The sequence below is a fragment of the Schistocerca americana genome, chromosome 3 (genome assembly GCF_021461395.2).
Source record: "Schistocerca americana isolate TAMUIC-IGC-003095 chromosome 3, iqSchAmer2.1, whole genome shotgun sequence".
Classification (NCBI taxonomy): Eukaryota; Metazoa; Arthropoda; class Insecta; order Orthoptera; family Acrididae; genus Schistocerca; species Schistocerca americana.
The window spans coordinates 811,796,277-811,818,546 of NC_060121.1; the positions used below are offsets into that span (position 1 = coordinate 811,796,277).

A 22,270-nucleotide genomic window follows, 5' to 3' on the forward strand; every position below is an offset into this window, starting at 1 on the left:
ATAATGCTCAATTAATAAAAGGAGGAGATAAGCTAGTAATGTCTAATTATAGACACATCTCCTTTTACTGACAATTATCATTTAATAACTGATCAGTTCGGATAAAATATTTGTCCACATGCTAGCACAGTTTCATTAATTTTTGTGAGCCTGTCGATGACTCTACTCTTCTGCTATTTGGTGAGTGGTCTGCTTCACTGCTAAATTACTTGCTACAGAAATTAAAATTTCATGGCATTAAAGGCATTTCCTTTAAATGGGCAGAGTTATATCTCAATAACAGAAACACAAGATCATGATAACAAATGTTACCACAGATATAAAACTTACTTCAGATGGGGAACATTAAACCTGAGTGATAGTTTCATCAGGAAATTAGGAATAATGCTAGTAAGGCTTAAGAAAAATAGCTGGAAAGTTACTGTGCATGGTTATTTTAACACTATTATTGTCTTGATATTTCTGATCACAGCCACCTAGAATTTCTGATGTTCAGCATCAGTTTATTTCCCCCCACATTTCCAAAAAAGAGTACAAGAATACAGTACAGTTATTTCTAAATCCAAATGTCTTTCATGAAACAGGTGTGAGCCCTATGATAAATTTGGGGTAACTTGACAAACATAGTGTGGATACTAAAAATACAGAAAAAATAATTTGAAATATGTGCACTGCAAATCACAAAGAACTAAGTTGACCATTATTTAGAAAACTTAAAATATTAACTCTGCCATCCTTATACATATATGAGATTACTATATTTTTGTACACCAGACATGAATTATTTGAGGGACACCATCTTGTCCATTCACATGATACTAAACAAAGAAAATTTTATGCTCCCCACTCACCACCTCAGACTGTATGCACAGTGACCTCAATACATGGGAATGAAAATTTGTAATAAATTAAAAGAGAACAAGTTGATGCAGATGAATTTAGGTCCACTTAAAATAAAGCTATACGAGGTACTGACAATGAAGTGTTATTACTCAGTGGATGAATTCATGCTGGACAAACTGGAAATTTGAGCTGGTTAAAATGTGTTACATATTCCAAGAAATATCCTTATATCATTATAGTGCTATTATTCATAAATCTAAAAATCATTGTAACTGTATTAAAACTTTTTGACATGTCTCCTGTATGCAAACCAAATGGATTGCAAGTGTACATCATGAGATGAATAAAACACAATTCACAATAATCTGTCTGACTATGACATCAAATCATTCCCATCAATTGGTTTTAGCCAAGAATGAAAAAGTATTGTTTCACAGAATCACAAATGCTGACTCAGTCAAACTATTCTGAGAGAATATACCAATCAAATAATGCGAAGAAGTTAACCAAGGATACACAACAGATTAATTTAATAATTTCCTTAAAATATTCTTACAACACTATGATTTTTGTTTTCCTATGCACTGGGTCAGGCACAATTACTGCAGAAGCTGGGAGGAAGGTTAGTCTACATCTGAGATCAAAGCATTGTGTGTCAGGATGGGAGAGTTTTATTTAATAAAGAGGACTAGCTCTAATCAGTGCTTACTTCATCTCTTGGGAAACCTGCTGTGTCCTGCATTAAGAGGAGGCAAATGCAAAAGTGCAGGATTCATTGTCAGCAGTTCAGATGTATTACAAATAATGGAGCCCTTTATGAAATAGCAGCAAGGAATGGGAAGGAACACCAAGTGCACTCAGAGTGTATACCTGGGAGCCTCATTCAGCTTGTTGATGAGGCTGTTCTGTTACCTGTTTAGAGAGCAAGGTGCACGTTGGAACAAACGATACATGTCATCTGGGATCCAAGGTCATACATAGTTCAGTCTAGCGACTGGCAGAAAAAATAAATAAATAAATAAATAAATAAAGCCTTGCACATGGAGTATTAATAAAGCTCACAATTTTCAGCACTGTCCACAGAAATGATCATGCCCCTCTGGTTCTGAGTAGAGTGGAAGTATTGAACTAGAGAATGCGAAGGTTCTTTGACAAGGTAGGCTATGATTTCCTGGGGTTGTGACATTGTGATGAGAACTGTAGGATTCCCACAAATGGGTTGGGTGTGCACTAACAGAAGAGGCCACTACCCAGGTGGCAGATGGTGTGGGATGCACATAAGGAGCTGTATAGATTAGGCAACTCCCCATCCAGTCCAGATAATGATTACTGTAGGAGACTGGAACATGTCAGTATATGATCCAAGGAAATGCTCTCTGTAAGTGAGTATTAAAATCCTAGTGATTAAATGCCAAAGCATTCACAACACTGTGCAGAATTTGAAGCGTTTCTAAAAAGCTGTAGAGGTCACACAACACTAGGTAAAGAAATTTGGATAAAATCAAAAATTTATAGCAATGAGACACTTAGGAAAAATTTTAAGCATATATTGAAACGACAGATGATAAATGGTGATGGAACATTTGTTGCTGTAGACAAGATACTAAAATCCACTGACAAAGAAACTGAAATTGCATGCAAGATTGCTTGGGCAAGTCTCGATATCAAAGGTGTGCATAAACTTACAATTGGATCTCTCTATCAACCAACCGACTCGCCTTCCGATGTCACTGAAAACTTTTCACAAAACCTATGCTCACTAAAAGTTCCCCACACATCCTGCAATCACTGGAGATGACTTCAACAATCTGTCAATCATTTGGAAAAATTACAGTTTTGTAATGAAACATTACTGAATGCACTCAGAGGACTACCTAGAACAGATTGTTTGTAAGCCAACTCACAATGGAAACCTACTGAATCTAATGGCAGCAAACAGATCTGATCTCTTCGATGATCTCCACATGGAAACTGGTATCATTGACAATGAGGCAGTTGTAGCAATAATGATTACCATAGTAAAAAGGCAACTAAAACATGTAGAATAACTTATATTTTCAGTGAACTAGAGAAAATAGCAGTAGTGCCCTATCTCAATAAGGAGCTCTAAGCCTTTAACTCTGGAGAGGAGCATGTAGAACAGTTCATGATGGGAAGAACCCTCCATGGTATACAGTCACTATGAAGAAACTTTTAAAGAAAAAGAGACTACTGAATAATAGGTGTAACCTAAAACATAGGGCTAGAGATGGGAAGATACTAAATGAAGCATGTTTAACTGTCGAGAAGGCAGTGCATGAAGCCTTCAATGACAACTGTAGCAGAATGTTATTGAAAGACCTTTCACAAAGCCCAAATAAATTATGGTCATATGTAAAGGCTTTTAGTGGTACCAAAATTAGTGTACAGACACTTGTGGACAAGAGAGGAACTGAAATTGGGGACAGCAAAGTAAAAGTACAAATGCTGGACTCCACTTGCAAATGTTCCTTTACAAAGGAAAATCTGGGGGCAGGGGGTGGTATTGCCCCATTGTAACTCTCACATCACTGCAAAGATGAATGATACAGGATTAATGACAGTGATGTTGAGAAACTGCTGACATTGCTAAAAACTGAAGAAAGCCCTTGAGCCCGATGGAATCCCTGTTGGATTGTATATCAAACTTGCAGCTGAGTTAACCTTTCTAAAAAAAAAGCCTACCACAGACCTATCAAACAAAAAAACGTATCCAGTAGTTGGAAGGAAGCACAGGTCACATCCATCTACAAGAAGGGTAGCAGAAGAGATCCAAAAGACTGCCATCCATTATCCTTGTCAGCCATTTATTGTATAATCTTAGAACATACTCTCAGCCTGCATGTAATAATGTATCTCTAAAGGAATGATCTCCTCCATGTCAACCAGCAAGGATTTTGAAAACCATCAATGATGTGAAACTTTATTCGCACATTTCCCACATGACATCATGGAAACCATAGATCAACACAATCAGATAGATGCAATGTATTTCTATTTTCCAAATGCGTTTGACTCAGTACCACATTTACACTCATTGAAAGAAGGATTATATAGTTTATCAAGAAAAATTAATGACAAGATTGAAGAATTTTTGACAGAGAAGATGCAGCTTGGCTGGAGAGCATCAAAAGATGTAGAAGTAACTTGAGGTATGCTCCAGGGAAGTGTGTTGGTATCCTTGCTGTTCATGTTGTATATTAATGACTGTTGTATATTAATAGTAATCTCAGACTTTTCACAGATGATGAATTTATCTATAATGAAATACAGAATGAAAAAAGCTGCACAAACGTTTAGTTACATGTTAACAAGATTTTAAAATGGTACACATGTTAGCAACTTGTTTTAAATGTTCAAAAATGTAAAATTGTGAATTCACATAACAAAAATAAAACTTTGTATTCTATGATTACAGCATCAATTAACCACAGTTGGAATCAGCAAACTCATACAAGTACCTGGGTGTAACAGTTTGTACGGATAGGAAATGGAGTGATCACACAGTTCAGTCCCAGTTCAAACAGGTAGCAGGCTTTGGTTTATTGTTAAAATACTCCTGAAATGCAATAGGTCTACAAAGGAGATTACTTACAAATCACTTGTGTGACCCACCCTAGAATACTGCTTAAGTGTGTGGAAACCATATCAAATAGGACTAACAAGGGATACTGAGTAGATATAGGGGAGGAGAGCACGAAAGGTCACGGGTTTGTTTAACCTGTGGGACGGGGTCCTGAGATGGTGAAGTAACTGAACTGGCAGGCACTTGAAGACAGATGGAAACTATTCTGAGAAAACCCACTAAGAAAGTTTTAAGAACTAGTTTTAAATGTTAGCTCTAGGAATAGACTACAACTGTGCATGTACTGCTTCAGTAGGTATCATGTGGCCAAAATTAGATCAATTACAGCACACTCACAGGCATTTAAAAAGTTGTGCTTCCCACACCCATATGTGAATGGAACAGGAAGAAGTCTTATGAACTGGTACAATGGGAAGTACCATCTGCCATGCACTTCACAGTAGTTTGCAGACAGTAGGCAGATGTAGATAGTAGGATGTACATGATAAGCAAGCTTGCAAAGTTCTTTATGTTGTCATGAAAAATGCACTAACCAAGCACAATGAAAAAAAAAATATTCCAAGAACAAAGAAAAGACAATTATGTACATTAGTAGAGATGAGAGTAATGAACTTAGAAAGGCATGTGATGTTCAGCTCCTTGATGATGATAGCTGGAAAAATGATAATGATGTATTCAGATCCTCTGCACTAAATTCAATGATTTTCCCCAAAAAGTAGCTGAGAACAAAGAGTTTAAAAATGGATAATCAAAAGTAGATCCATTAGAATCATTTACACAGGCCTTGCATACCCCACCATCTAACTACATAAAAATTTATTTTTTAAATTTTACCCCCACACCTAGACGTACGTCATGGGAGATTACGATTACTTTTATTTAGCGATCACAATGAAATCCTACATGTATCCTGGAATACATTTGTGCTACATCTTTGGCTCATAAATACTTACCAAGAAAATTTTCTTCTGTTTGAAATTGTAATATTTCATAATTTATGTTCTAATGCCTATGATAAAACAAGTCCACTTCTCCATGATTTTGGCTTGTGGGATTTGAATGAGATCACTGAAAATATTTGACCATGCCACCTATCGAAGAAAATCATCCAACTTCTTTGATGCAATGTCGAAAATTGCACATTACCTGTTCTGATATACAGTATGGTTAAACATCAGTGAGGCCAACTCAAAAATCTCCCACAAAGACATCTTTAACATACTCCACTTGTCTCACAATATTTTGCATAGATAAACACACAACTTTGAACAACACTTTACTTTCAAATTATGTTTTCAACATACTATTACCTTAATTCAGCAATGAACAGAAATTAGTATCCAAGTAGCAAAGGAATATAATGTGAATGAGAATGCAAATGCTATGAAAGAGTTTACATTGTGCCATCACTTAGACATTAATTCTGAAGAAACGTTCTCGTCACACTACGATGTAGTTTGTATTATGTATCTACAATTTAGTTTCTCCTTGCTCTTACATAATCTTAGTCACTGTGCATGAACATCAACTATAGTTACTTATCTATAACTAAGGAACCATAAAAAGTATGTAACAACTCCTAAGTTTAAGAAAAGAGGTGCCACAACCAGCAGACATCGATTTTTCCAACTCTTTTGTTAAACAGGTAGTGAAAATGATTTTTGATTGCCAGAAAGTAATAACTCTTTTGGCTAAGATCGTAGTTTAATCAAATCCCAGAAACCTTGTACTGATTTGATACTGTGCCCCTTTAGAGTGATATTGTACTCTGTAGATGGGTCAAAGTGTAGCCTACTTTTTAAAAGATGAAATATTAGTCACCCCCCTCAAGAAGATCATACTGGGAGTTGTGTACTGGTTTAGAAGTGGTACCCGGCAGTAACGAGAGCCACTACCACGGACATAAGTCGTGGAGGTGAAGTGGTGTGTATGAGCCAGTTGGTTGTATGAAGTCTGTGCATTAAGATGGGTCAACATGGAGACAGAATGGCAGGAAGGACCTATTGTGTTTGGAGCTGCCCATGATCATACTGTGAAATAAGGTGTATCACAGGAGGCTTACCAATGTGTCTGTAAGCCACAGTATAACACTTGCAGCTGTGTAACACAACAGAAGAAACGTAGTTGTAAAGAGGTCCTCACAGCTATCAATTAGACACAAGTGGTACTGTCAATTACAATTGACAGAACTGACAGGAATTGTTACGGTCGTGAATGCAGGGCCATCTCGACCAACTCCCAAGTGAAGATCATGATGGTAACTGCATGCAAAGGACATTTGGAGTTTGATATCTTGCAAAGACTAGAATTGAAGACTTGCTACTCTCTGAGACGAAAATGTTGGCACAGGAAAGGAATTGGTGGTGGGTTACACCAATCCCATCAAAGACTGATGATGATTAAAAAAAAAAAATCCTTAGCACAAAGTGATTGCTAACAGTGGCACATGAAGCTGCACATGTGTACCTTCTTTGGTACAGATGGCGACAGTGTAGCTGAAATTGATTATGATGCAGTTCCTAACACTTTTTCTTTTTGTCACTGAAGAGGTCAATCTTAATAACAGCACACTGTCCTCCAAAGGCACACTGCAAATCTGTATTTTGGAGACTTAGCATACTAACAATGCCAGACAGTTAGAAGACGAAAATTAATTTAAAGCAGAATTTTAAAAAAATCCTACTGGAACAAAGCTTTTACTCACAAAGTCACTATATTAGCTAGTAACATTTTTCTGATTTTTTACTTTAGGCTAAGACTGAAAATACTGTTCTTTGCCCCTTTAGATTTTCATTATTTTTACGGAGTTATGATTTTCATTATTTTTACATATTTAATGACAGCTGTTGCCTGGTTAAAAAATTTACTGAACCATTGTTGTATACAAAAGGATTTGCTGGTTAGGAAGCAAAAAAGTATAAGCTTATGAAAAAGAGACTATGAATTTATAAAAATAGAAGCATATACGGTATGTACGATAAAATAAATTTTTGTTACTATGCATGGACCAGTTTGCATTATATGTGTGTATTGTTTAATGCATGTATTTGTTTTCCTTGTAATTATTTCACATAAAATATACATGTACATTTGGACAACATTCATATAATATGTATGGTCTATGAATGGATAAACCCACACATATTATAAAAATGGATCTGCTTCTGTGTGTGTGTTCCACACCCCCTCCTAAAACACTGGACCTATTTCAGAGAAACTTGGTGCACATATCACTTACTTTTTGGAAATAATTGCTGTGGGGGTAAGAACCACCTACCTATCAAAAGGGTGGGGGTGAAAAAGCAGAGTAGTCCACGACGTGCAATACCCTTCCTTTACTCATCCAATATTTGAGAATGATAGCACTTCGTGACTTGCAACATATTTTTTTCAAACTTTTATGAAACTTTATTGCTAACAACCCTCACAATGTGATGAAAGGAAAAAAGTTTATTCCTTACTACATTTTTGGTGTTTGTGGAGTAAAACTTACAAGATTGGAATATATTCATACCCAGGCAATGCCTGGTGCTAAGCTTGTAAATAAATAAAAACATTTGGATATTTAAAACCGTCACTGGGAAGTGGCATTAAGAACAATACCTTCCTGAATTCTAGCTACTACTTACAACCACCATCTAAAACTGAGCTCCTACACTTCTTTCATCATGACTTCTCTTCAGTACATTGATGTGGCAATATTACAGGCTACCCACCATTCAAAAATCTTCAGAACTGTCCCTAAGCCTGTTCTTCCTTCATGAACTGTTTGCTTACTTCTACAATTATAGCATTGCGGAATGGCTGTAATTTTCTTTGAGTGACGACCTTCTCCATACATTAACTGCCATATGTGCTCAGCTACCAAAAGATACAAGAGACAACAATTTACGTGATTGTTGATTTCAAAGGAGGGAAGGATGTACTGAGTGGAGTGGATACTACTTCTAAAAAGTTAAATAACATAGGACATATTTAAAAAAAGAATAATGTTCCTTCTACGTTTTGTAACTGAAGAGAAAAAAAACTGCTGCAAATACGTAAATGGAATGAAATTAGCTGTACACTTCAATATAAACATGTATAATTTAGATAGAAAATTACTTTCCTGTAGCTACTGTTGCTTACTTTAATGTTTAGTTTTTGTACCTATGACCATACTGTACAAGTGATAATCGGTACATGCAGACTCAGTCATCTACACTTACTTAATGAAAGCAGTAATTAAAAACATTCAAGAGAAATCTGTTACATTAGCTAATATGATTATACCTCCAAAGGAATTCAAAGAAGATGCACTAAGTAAAGCAATAAACATTGCGCGAAGTTGAACTGTCTGAAGTGCATTTAACAAATTCTTTGCCAATTGCACAGGGGTTCCCATTTCTTCCATCACATAGGCATCACAATTAGGAATCTTTTCTGTGATACCTGCAGCCTGAAAAGCCATTAATTATGTAATTGCAATAATACTTAAGTCTATTATTAAAGCCAAATCTGAATACTTAAACACCATCTATCACTAGGAATAGCATGCAAAACTAGATCTTGATTAGAATAACAAAGTGGTTGACAATCGAGCTTGGGAGGGATCAATGTTGTTAGCTGGGTGCTAATAGTCTTATCACTTTCCTGTACACTTTTGTAACTAGTTTAGGACATCTCATTGAGTTCAGGTGTTCTGCTATAGGTGTGTCTCTTTCCATCACGATATTTTGACACCATACCTCAATGTCTTTATCAAGTGTTTCCTGAGAATGGATGTCTGGCTGACCGCATTCTATATTTATGCTTGGGCGGTGTCTGGAGTTCCGTCTGCCATCTGCTCTGGAACTGGGTTTTTCCTCATCAGTTTGCACCCTTGAGGTGCACTTGTGCGTTGCTACAGGTGTTCCCTATTCCGTCTGCACCCACTGTGGCAGTGGTCGCATCATGGTGCTCCATTTTCAGTTTGTGCCCATGCAGTCTCGCACACCTGTCGATATTCCCTAAGCCGTTCATGCCTGTTGCGGCTATCTCTCATGGTGGAATCTGTCTCCTGGTGATCTGTATTTGGTCCACACCTGCAAGGCATGCTTCTGTACTGCTCCTGGTGTTCCCAACTCCTTTTATACCTACTGTGGCTGCCTTTTGCAGTGGCATCTGTCTCCAGGTGTTCCTTACTCAGTCCACACCTGTGTGGCATGTTCCCTGCAGTCTTGTGCTACTGTAGGTGTTCACTGTGCTGTCTGCACTTGCTTGGCTGCCTCTTGCGACAGTGTCAATCTTATGGTGTTCCATATTAGGTCCACATCCATGAGGTGTGCTCCCTGAAACTTCATGCTGCTGCTGGAGTTGCATGTTATGTCCATTCCTGTTGCAGCAGCCTCTTGCAGCGGAAAGTGCCACCTGGTGTTCTGTATTAGGTCTGTTCCCATGAGGCACAATTCCTGAGGTCTCAGGTTGTTGTTGTTGTTCCATATCTCATCCACACCTGCTGTGGCCATCTCCCATGGGGAGCCTGGTGCTCCGAACGTGGTATGATCCTGTCATTTATGCCTCCAGTTGCCTGAGGTTCATTACTGGAGCCGGGAACTTTTTCTGGTGATTCCATAGCAGTCAAAGTGCTAGATTCCACACAGAGTTGAGTTCCTATCACACTTCCAGAATGAGTAGGTTTTCCACCATCTCGATTTCAATCAATTCATTAATGACACTACCCCAGAATCTGAGGGCTTGGGCCAGGATTCTGGTTTTATCATAATTCATGATGTATTCTGCTACTGCTGATTTTATGGCCTGCTTGCGTTCCTCACATCTTATGTCCACTGTTATAGTGCGTTGACTGACAAGACATACGACATTCACTTGGTATGTGGTGAATACTGGGTTTTCTTAACTCCAAATCATCCTTGACAATTGATTTTGTTGGGTGGGTAGAACACACTTTTGATATTATTTTTCTTTAGGATTCTTCTGATCTTAGCAGAGATAGGCCCTGCATCTGATAAAAAAGCTTCCTTCCTGGTCTCTTCTTCTTGTTCCTCTTCTGGTGTATCAGATTGATTGATGGGATGTAACTCTTTGTGGATGTCCTTGGTTGAACAGCCATTGTCACTGAACACTTGCTGAAGATGTTCTAATTCTGTTGTCAAGCTGCCATAGTCAGAAAGTGCCTTGTGTACAAGTGTAATAAGCATCCCGGTCTTCTGTGCTGGGTGATGGCAGCTGTCAGCCTGTAGATATAAATTGGTGTGTGTTGGCTTTTGACAAAGATTGTGGCCGAAGGTGTCAGCTGCCTTCGTCTTCACCAAGACACCCAAGAATGGAGGCTGATCATTTTTATCTCTCTCCATGGTGAGCTTTATGCTGTGATGTCGTGAGTTCAGATGGTCCAAAAACTCATCCAGTCTTTCCCAGGCGTGGGGCCATGTGATGAACGTGTCAGCCACATATCTGTAGAAACATGTCGGCTGGTAGGTGGCAGCTGTAAGGGCCTCATTCTCAAACTACTCCATACACAGATTGGCCACTATGGAGATAATGGGCTACCCATCACCACTCCTTCAGTCTGCTAAAGAATTGGCCTCCACACAGGAAGTACGTCTATGTTAAAATATGTTTGAAAAGATCCAGCAAATCTCCATCATACCTCTCACCGATTGAGTGTGCCCTAGAGCGGTACACTGGGAACAGGGACACCACATCAAAACTGACCACAATATTTGCATCAGAGATATAAAAGTTTTTGAGACATTTCATGAAGTACAACAAGTTAGGAATGATGGGGATGCACTTTCCCACATATGGTACTAACATCTTCTTAAGGTAAGTAGCTGTGTGGTACGCAGCTGCACTGATGTGGCTCACTATGGAACACAGCGGTATATCTTCTTTTTGGATTTTGGAGGTAGTTTAAGATGTTCTATCATGTGAAAACACAAAGGAAAGGGAAACAATGTAAACAAGAAAAACTAATCACCAGTGTTACGTTACCAACCACAACTGTCGTCTGCAACTGATTGTGGCAACTGGCACCTAAGATAGCAGGGTGATAGTGAACAGCATACAAGGGATGACTAAACTCATCCTTTCATTTGTTGCTGCTAAAGGAAGTTGTCCCATGAACAACTAGCTGTCAGTCACTTTGTTATTCTGATTCAGGTATAATTTAAATTTACAGAAAATTCAATTTTTAAATCATGGTAATACACAAACAAACAAAAGTTATACATTAAACTGTGTGGCTCCCAAATGAAGAATAATCTTTACTGTTATGTATTGAGTTGCAATGAGGGGGAGGCAAGGGGAAAGTTAGGATGGTGAGTGGAAGGAGGGAGGGATGGAGGGCCAAAGAGATCAAACTTACAACTTTATGATTTTTCAAATCTTTTTCAGCAATAATCTGCTCTCTACAATACTGAGAAATCATGGACATCCACAATCAAAGAGGAGCAAATAAAATCTCAGATCACAATATAATGAAGATTGTGACAGAAGTTTCTTAAGTGTGGTAAAAGAAAAAAAGATAAGACACACATTGTTAAACCCACTTGCTCTCTCCTGCATAAACTATACACTTATTCCCGTGAGTTATAGTTTTTTATGCCATTATAAAAGTAGCTTCTGTGAAGTTTTGAAAAATACTTAATCGAGAAAACAATCAATTTTTCTTCTTAGTTCAGGTATGAAGAATTCAGTGATCATCTGCCTATGATGTTCCGAGGTCACAGTTAGATTGTTCACTGTATCGTCTTGAAAAAATGTATGGACTAGTAACATCTGTACTGGTTACAGCACACCAAACAGTCATCTTGGTACTATGTAATGGTCCCTCATACTTAGCTTTGGATTCTGACTGTCCCAATAATGACAGTTCTGCTGCTTTAGCATGCCATTCAAATCACAAACAAAATAATGCTGTCTTTTGCTCAAGTATGGTCTTCATTTCTCAAACCATACTAAATGATTACTGAGATACAGTTCAGCTGAATGTCTTCTAGCAGATCGACCAAGACTATGGAGTGTGGCTTGCTAAACTCTTCCAACATTTTCTGCAGTGTGTACTGAGCAAGGAGCCCCCGGCACTTTCCTTCTCATCACTGTTCCTCGTAAACAAAATGACTTGGCCCAATGTAAAATGGTGTTATGAGTGAGAACACTATCTTGTTTCACAAGATTGAATTGGCAACAAAACTCACACTGAACTGCAACGACAATCTCACTATTAAGCACAAAACTATCTTAAGCAAACATATGACGTTGTGCAGTCCACAGCTCCATGACCTCAACTAAACAAAATGGCAGGAGCTACCAAACACGTGACCACATCAGTCCCCCCCCCCCCCCCCCCCCCCCCACTCCTACTATCTGAGCCTGAATACTACCTGTTCTAAAAACATCCATCCTTTCTGCCTCACTCTGTACCTTCAGAATCACAAAAATTTGTTACCAACATCTTTCTCACTGACAACATGGACTTAAGTCATTTTTGTGCAATCCCATCAGCTTTATTCATTGTTCTGTTTGTTGCTTTGGCTCTGGAGTATGAGTACAAATCAAATTTCATCAACAGTTACAAACTTCTGCAAAAACACCTACATATTCACTGAAATATTAGTATTGCCAAATCCTATATTTAAATTTTCTTCTACATCACTTTCTAGTCAGATTAAAGCATGCAAACACCCAAATAATGAGAGAAGAAACTCCAAATGTAAACAGAAATATCATTCCATTAAATATGGCAACCTATCATCTATGTTATGAAACTCATTTGAGAATAATTTTGCTCTCAGTTTGCCAGCACATACTCATATGGATAAACAAAAACCTGAACATCTAATGGAGATATACGTCAAAGCACACACACAGGGGACCGGAGCACCTGAAATTAATGATCCCTTCATTTCTGTTTGAGTATCAGTTCCCAAGATGACTACCTCAGCAGACACAGCATAGGTAATTGTTAATTTTGGCAAAAGAAAATGTATTTAGAAATTTTGTAAACATTATCACTTGCTAAGTAAATCATTTATCCAAAAATTCTACTGTCAAAATAGACATGTCCAGAAACCAGCTCGGTTCTTCAAGAATAGAAATCAATGGAAACTATGTCATTTTACTGTAGAACACAAAGTTTGAAAAATGATGGTGGTAACAGTTTAGTAATTGTTATTATCATTACAAAATAACAGAAAAAAGTGGTGAAAGTGAACTACTGGCCATTAAATTTACAACACAAGGAAGGATAGCAAAAAGTGAAATTAATCAATTACTCATACTATTGAGAAAACTATGTGAACTGCAGCCAATAATGATACTGGGTGTACATCTGCTTAGGGAATCTGTACCACATCAGGCTACTGCAGGTTTCACAGCCAGAGGGGAGCCAATTTCTGAAAGCTGATTTCATTTCCATGTCAAAATCCAGCTACTGTATTTTGTTTGTGGATTTTAACTTTACAGATAATTTATAACAGCAGTAAACATATCTATACCATTAATACTATTATGATTCACAGTCCTCTGGTATTACTGTACAACCAAAACATTGAAATATTCTTCAGTAATTAACTATTAACATTTCAAACATAATTAATAAAGTATGCTAAAAGACATAAACTGTTAGGTCCATAAATAATTTTACATACATTCTTAGCAAATTCATAAAAAATGTAAATGATACATTGTGAAATTTTACAATACAATATTCTCTACATTTCTAACACCATCTGCATTATCTAGCTTTACACAACTGCTTCAAAATTGATACTTATGACACCTGTCACTGATACCTTCACAAGCACCAAATCGAACAGGCTATTGTTAAGTGGTGATTTCAGAGTTCTGAAAAAAAAATGTCTTACTGTGATTAGAGAACATATTACTGTCCCTTTCTCAATTATTACAACATATACAATTTCACAATCTATCATCAAATGTTTGCACATTACTTACACAAAATTTTTGACACATGTTTAACACACTGAAAACATCTATGTACATTTGTAACTGTGGAAACTCACTATCTCAAGCAAATTAAGTGGATGCTGTTTTTTGGACCCAAGATCCAGGTGCTGGAAATTCCATTCCAAGAGATTACCCTCTCTGTCAATCTTTGCCCAAGTCACAGTGTATGGCAAGAAATTAATCCCTATAACATTCTGTATGTTCTGAAAAATAGCAAAACAAATAGGCTTAGTAAATCAGAGCATTCACGTACATGGATGATGCAGGATGAAGATTTGGAAATGGGGTAAGAAGCAAGAGTGTTTCAGAAAAAGGTATACACTTATGTTGCTAATCATTCTACTCAACATAATATGTTGTGGCATCGATAGGTCGTATCAACCACGAATAACATAATCTTTGGGACTCAGGTTGCTCATCAGAATCGCCATGTTAATTTAGTCTGTTCTTGTACCTTGTACTGTGTGCCCGTGTATGATCACTGTCAAAATATATGTATGTGCAGATATAAATGGGAACAGTTTATTCCATATAACGCTACACTTGTATCCCGTTCCCATACTGGTGACCCCGAAGTTTCTACATCTTCCGCAAAGGGTGCTGTAAATCAACAGGTTATGCACACGCCGCCATGGCCACCTCAGCCAACGCTTTGTTCAAAGATTTGGAAGCACAGCAGCGATCACCAGACCTCTTCATTCCTTCGCCAATGACCAGTTCTACATTAATTCACAGTGATTCACGATCTCCATCCACGTTAACCTCAAACTTTGTCACTCTACAACGGTCGAGTGCTACACCACTAACACAAACAATGGACTTGGGTTTCGTGTCGCCCGACTGTGCTCAGCAATGTGTGAAGTGTATAATATTCAGAACTGTGTACCTACTGATCGATCATATAATGCTCAAAGCGATCTACATTCACACACATACTTTGACTCTCAACGGGCCGCAACAACAGTTACTGTCGTGCCGTGTGCAGTGCCACCATTATTGCAAAACGCACCCAGCCAGAATCAGCCGTGACCTGTTCCAGTTCTGTCTCATTGGCAAACTAATCAAGAACATTTTAGTGTGCACATTTCTCCATGCTCACCCCCAAACCAGTTGCTCAAGTTTTCGACCACGTTGGTTCAAGTGCATCATTCGGTGTTTCGCCTTCCAATGGCGTCTTACCATATCGATGTGACTTCTCACAAGTTCCACCAGTCAGTTATAGTGCAACCTCATGGGGTGTGTTTTCAATGTGCGTGGAGAACTTAAACTTTGGTCATACAAGTTACCGAGACCCCACCCCCCTGTCCCCCACTGCACTCGCAGGGGGCTCTGGTTCTGGCCACTCAGCTGCTCACCCCTCCCACAGTGCCACCTGTGTCTGCCAAGCCAGCCTTCCATGTTATTTTCGGGGTGGGTCAATTCAAATCAGTGCCTGTAGCCTATGGCCCAGTTTACGGGACCTCAAGGCCTACTGCGCAACCGCTCATTCCCATGGTATCAACTGTGTCAGCTGCATCGTGTTTTCACAGCACATCAAGGACAATGCAACCCACCCTTTCTACAGATGTTTTCACCAGAAACACACCCATGCCTACCGCACAGGCCTGCTGTATAGCCTCTCCCATCACGGACCAGCCAGTTTTCCAAGAGAAAATGAAGCCGCCTTCGTCCCCTCACCCAGGTCGTCTGCCGAAGCTGCCACCTTTATATGAGGACAACCCAGTGTCATGGTTTGTGCTTGTCAAACATCTTTTCGAGTTGCATCACGTGTCCAACATCAACTCTAAATTCCTGTGCCTAGTCATGCACCTCCATGATCATTCGAACTTAATTTGCGATCTCCTCCTCTCGCCACCGCCTCCACCAAAATACAAGTTCGAGAAGAAGACAATCATAGAACGCCTTGCCTGCTCACCACAAGTATTAATAATCAAGATCTTGCATGAGGAACACCTGGGCAACCGAACCCCATCACAACTCTGGCGCCACCTTTGCCTACTTGTGAATGAGCACACCTTGCCAGATGTCACACTGTGGGCGGTGTGGCCTGCCAAGCTGCCTACTGATCTACAGATCCACCTGCTACCACACTCCTTCGAGTCAATCGGCTCTCATCTCCACATAGCAGACCAACTGTATTAATTGCTATGACAACGCCAGTCAGCTCACCACTCACTGCTAGTTGGCACAACTGCTCCCACTTACCAGCTGTCTGCTGGCAGAGGCAGGGCTCACTCCACTTCCGCGCCTTCTACATCGCCTGGCATCATCCGCTCGCTCTCACCACCGCCCGAGCACTCCAGGATCGCCTAAGCACCATATGTGCCGGTATACATGCCAGAACAAATCGACGAGGACAAGCCTCCTCCGCTGCCGCAGTCACTACCACCACCACATCCGGCTCATTCGTACTGCTGGCACCGCAAGGTTTTCAGCGATAATGCTAAGAAGTGCCGATTACCTTGCCAGAACAGAAAATGCTGACTGCACTACCTAAAAGATGTTGAGTCCTGCAGGGAACAACACGGGCATCCTCATACATTGCACTCCGTCCACTCATCCTCCCAGCCAAGCAGTCGTTTGCACATGACTGACATTTCGTCACGGCTTATTTTCCTAGTCGACACAAGTGCTGACGTGTTTATCGTACCTACATCGATGGCTTCCCCTGTCTTTTCATCGATGAGGTCACTTCTACAAGCTGTCATTGCATCAACGTTACAAACATCAGGCTCTGCCAAAGTTATGGTACACCTATCTCCTTCTCTGTGTTTTCCATGGACTTTCTACATTGCTAAGATCGATGAACCAATTCTCGGTATGAGTTTTTGTCCCATTACAAACTCTCTCCGAACGTAGTGCAGGGCTCAGTGCTACACCATCCCACTAACACTCACATACTGTGCTCCCACACTTACGTTCCACACTCTGTTTCTCTCACGACATGTGAGTTAGTACGCGAGTGCTCCGCCCTTGTGGGCGACACTGTGACCTGTGTCACTAACCAACTGTCAGAATATGACTCAGCGCCACAACTCCGCCGGGAAAATGATGAGCTGAAACAATGCAAAGCACACACTTACAACGAGCTCGTTGCGGCTCGCACCTCGCTGCTGAAACTGCAGTCCACAGTTCCGCCACCTAATCGAGCTTCTCCAGCAGACACCAGCTTGGACACTCATCAGGTTAGTCCAAAAACATTAACTGCATGTGATGATTCACGTCCGGTAGACTCCACACCCCCAACGCGCTCGCCACGTTCAGTGCCACGTGTTTCAGACAGTGCTTCTAGAGCATGATACGACCATGCCCACTGTGCAGGCAACCGCCCCACATGTTGATAAATATTCCCCTTTCTTGCGCACCAGCCACGTGACTCGGTGGCCATCACTGTTCCACGCGTGATGTCAACACCGCTCTTGCCCATGCCGGTTACCAAGTGCAAGGTTCACAGCAGACAGTCGCCGAGTGTTCCGACCCGCACCACGTTACGAGTGCAGCCGCCCTCTCCAAACAAGCAGATGCCGCGGTCACGTACTGGGCATGTGACTTTCAGACTGCCCTTTCCCACTTGCACTAACAGCTAGGCCCCATCACGCCCTACTCATCCAAAAAACTTCGCGTCGGGACAATGACCAGTATGGTGTGCAGTTCTCGGTTTCAACTGTCACTGACAGAACGACACACAAGATAGTTGCCACTGCTGGCCCTCCTATTAGGGACAAGGTTAGATGCCTCAACCCTATTAAGTTGTGCATGGCCTGGCAGCATATTAACGAACTTTTGGAGGCAGGTATCCTGCAACTGTCAGACAATAAATGGTCTTCTCTGATTCACCTCGTCCCCAAACATGATGGTTCTTTCCGAATGTGCGACGATTACAGTCGTTTAAACGCTCATACCATCATGGACAATTATCCCATGCCTAACATAAATTATTTCACTCATATGTTATTGGGCACTACAATCTTCAGTGTTATTGACTGTAAACGTGCCTACCACCAGATTCCCGTGGTGCCGGAAGACATCCCTAAAACAGCTATTGTCACGCCGCTTGGTTTGTTTCACCCTAAAACAGCTATTGTCATGCCGCTTGGTTTGTTCCACCCTAAAACAGCTATTGTCATGCCGCTTGGTTTGTTCAATACAACTTCATGCCATTCGGCCTAAAAAATACGAAAGCGTTTCATTGACTCCATCTTACGACAGTTCGAGTTTTGTTTTGCATATCTGGATGACGTACTCATTTTCAGCAAGTCAGCTGAGGAACATGAAAATCATTTAACCATGGTCCAACAGGACTTGAACTCCAATGGCATCAAGGTCAACAAAGACAAATTCCAGTTGCGTCAGCCTTCCGTCACTTCATTGGGTTACACTGTCTCCACTGACGGAATACAGCCTCCCAGATCTCGTGTGCAGGCCATCACTTCACTGCCACCCCCCCCCCCCCCCCCCCCCCCCCAGCTACTTACAAAGAACTCTGATGTTTTCTGGGCACAATAAATTACTATCGTCGTCACCTGCCCTCTGCCGCCACCATGCAGGCCCTGTTGACAGACTCACTGTCGGGTAAACAGACTTCAAGACTCAAACCCATTCACTGGACTGCACCTATGCTGGAGGCTTTCAATTCATTAAAGACTTCTTTAGCTCATGCTGTGACACTCACCCACCCCAACCCCTCGGCTGAGTTGTTCATCACTACGGACGCCAGTGACATTGCAATGGGAGCGGTACTACAGCAATGCAAGGCAGACACGGTTACCCCTCTCCATTTCTTCTCTAAAAAACTATCAACAGCTCAGAAGAAATAATCGACTTTCAACAGAGAACTCCTTGCGGTCTATGAGGCCGTCACACACTTCCGCCCTGATGTGGAGGGTCGCTTGTTCTTCATCCTCACGGATCACAAAACCCTCGCAGAAGCTTTCTGCAGCCCCCCAAGGACCCACCCCCTCGGTGTTTCCGCCACTTTGATCTAGTCTCCCAATTCGCAACCAATGTTAGCTACATCAAAGGCATGGACAATGTCACCCCAGATTTTTTCTTGCGCATCAATACTATTTCATGCATCATTGACTTATCCAACCTGGCTGCCCTACAAGCCTCCGACAAGGAATCTCAAGCTTTTCTCATGGACCCTCAAACATCCCTTGTGTTTACCAAAGCTAAATTCCCCAGCATTGTGGACAAGGTGTGGTGCGACTCTTCTACTGGTACCTTACGCCTGTTACTCCCACCATCCCTACACCGACAGTCCTTTGACGCTCTGCATAACCTCGTTCATCCTGGCATCTGCACCACTATACAGCTCACCTCTGAGCTTTTCGTTTGGAAAAATATAGAACGGGACTGTCAGACCTGGACACGTAGCTGCATTCCCTGCCAAAGCAACAAAATCAGCCACCACACCACCCCACCACTGGGCAAGTTCGACATCCCTCCATGTTGATTTCGTCATGTACATATTGATCTTATCAGTCCTCTTCCATCATCGGAGGGCCACAGATACATTCTATCCACAATCGACTGCATGTCCCACTGGGTAGAGGCAGTTCCTTTACCTAACATCACTGCCAAGACTGTGGCCAAGGGTTTTATCTTCTCATGGATTGCTAGGTTTGGTTGTCCGACCACCATCACCACCTACCAGGGTCAGCAGTTTGAGTCTTCCCCTGTTCACCATTTTATGTAACATCTGCAGCGTAAAGAAAATTCATGCCACAGCCTACCACCCACAAAGCAATGGGTTAGTAGAACAGTGGCACTGCACTCTAAAAACGGCCCTCAGGTGCTACGACTGTCTCTGGTCCGAAGAACTTCCATGGGTGCTGCTCGGCCTCCATTCAACTTTCAAGCTGTCTTACAGGGAACTATCTCAGAATTTGTTTTCTGGGAGAACCCCTTTCTACCAGGGGAACTCATTCAGCCTCAGGTACCTGAAGATTCCCCCCCCCCCCCCCCACCCCCACCCCCGCCCCATCCCTGGATTTCATAAGTCGCATGCACACTTACTTCAAACATGTATGCCTGCACCCACCTATCAGCCACTCCCCGCCGGACACTTACGTGCCAACCGCTCTCAACACTTGCTCCCATATAATGCCGAGAGACAATACGGTCCGACAACCTCTGCAACCACCTTATCTCGGCCCCCTTAAAAGCCCACCGGCAGGGCAATACAACTTTCAACATCATCATCAAAGACAGTGTGCAAACTGTTCGTTACACTGACTCAAACCAGCATTTGTGGACTCTGACACCCTTCTGCTGGCTCAGTCTGATTCTCCTCTCCCGCCAGTCTCCCTCACGCCATGGTGTCCGACAATGTTTTTCCTCAGGCCACCATGCCGATTTGTTCAACCGATGCCTCCCTGTCACCTTTCGCGGGTTGTTCAAACACGTCAACCTCCACCCCGTGTGTGGGTTTCGCTGCTACCTCATCGACTATGGAGACACCCTCTCCCATAGTCACCTTGATCTGCAACATACCCCCACACTGCGTGGACGACATTTCAGTCGTCAATCTCAATGACCAAGTTCTCATTCTACTCACCGACACCACGGCCTCACCACCCAACGACCAGTTAAATGTCAGTGTTGTGCACAGCCTCATCCTCCCTCATGAGTGTGACATGATGACAATTCGCACCTTCACCTGACCGGATGGCTCGATTAGCATCCCGGCTTGCCACACCTACACCCTGCCATCCGCCGTTCCGCCCACTTGCTCTCGTGCTGGCTGCCGCCTCGTTCATCCTCGCTGGCTCAGCGACTTTGAGGTGGACCCGCCTCTCATCACTTCGCCTCCTCACCCCGCCTCGGTCGAGGTGGAGGTCCAGGTCATGCGTCTACCATCTTGTATGACCTGTTTATTTAGTCTGTTCTTGTACCTTGTACTGTGTGCATGTGTATGATCATTGTCGAAATATATGTATGTGCAGATATAAATGGGGACAGTTTATTCCAAATACCGCTACGCCTATCCTGTTTCCCATAATGTGATTGATCTCCCACGTAACACACATCAAGCCAAGTTGGTACTTTTTGCAAATGACATAATCAATCCTGTTGGAGAGACAGCAACAAAAGAAACTGTCCAATAACTGTTAAGTAGTTCTCTGCAAATCAACTCACTCACTCACTCTCCCTCTCTCTCAAGTTGGAAGAAAAACCTATACATCTGGTTCTATACAGCAAAAAGAACAACAATAATAAATGTGCCACACAAATAGGAGTCAGTGACTAGGGTAAAATGTTCCAATTTTTTGAGATACATAGTGGTAAAAATTTGAACTGACAGGAATGTTAGTGAACTTCTCAAACAGCTAAGTTCAGTAATTTTTGCTCTTTGCATAAACAATAGTTTCAGAAACAGAATAATATACATAGTTTGCATATTTCTACTTGTTAACATCTTATGCTGTAATTATTTGGGGTAATATGGGTACATTACTGTTGGTGTAATATAAGGAAATGCGGAGTGGTTATACACACAAAAAGTGAATTGAAGCCTCTGGTCACAGACATAAATGAGGACTGCTTCAAACAGCTCTTCACATGTTCTACTTCAGTTATAGACAGGGAAACATACAAGATAGATGTTCTGACAGTGTACAAGCCCCCAACAACACATGTTTTAACCTCATTAAGCAGTCAGTGAGGATACTAATAAGAATTAGAAGAAATAACTGAGAAGTACGTGAAAGTGGAGCTTTCAATATTGATTTCAACTCAGGTAGTTCTGATGAGAGGCACATAAGAGTTGCAGATGCCCAGCTTTGGTTTGATTCTCACAGTAATATCCCCTAGAAGGGTAGGAGGACATAATGCAACAGCAATTGATAATTTATTTTTAAATCAGATTGT

The 22,270-nt window shown here is 41.2% G+C and overlaps 1 protein-coding gene across 3 annotated transcripts in view; it reads right to left on the minus strand.

Moving 5' to 3' along the window:
- The window catches only part of LOC124605424 (transcription elongation factor, mitochondrial), a 116,929-nt gene that overhangs the window by 3,275 nt on the left and 91,384 nt on the right, over positions 1-22,270 (minus strand). For all 3 annotated transcript variants that reach the window (XM_047137083.1, XM_047137080.1, XM_047137081.1), the window contains exons 4-5: positions 14,455-14,601; positions 8,720-8,885 (exon numbers count right to left, since the gene is read on the minus strand). In XM_047137083.1, coding sequence (XP_046993039.1) covers positions 8,720-8,885; positions 14,455-14,601 — 313 coding nt within the window. The remainder of the gene's footprint in view (positions 1-8,719; positions 8,886-14,454; positions 14,602-22,270) is intronic.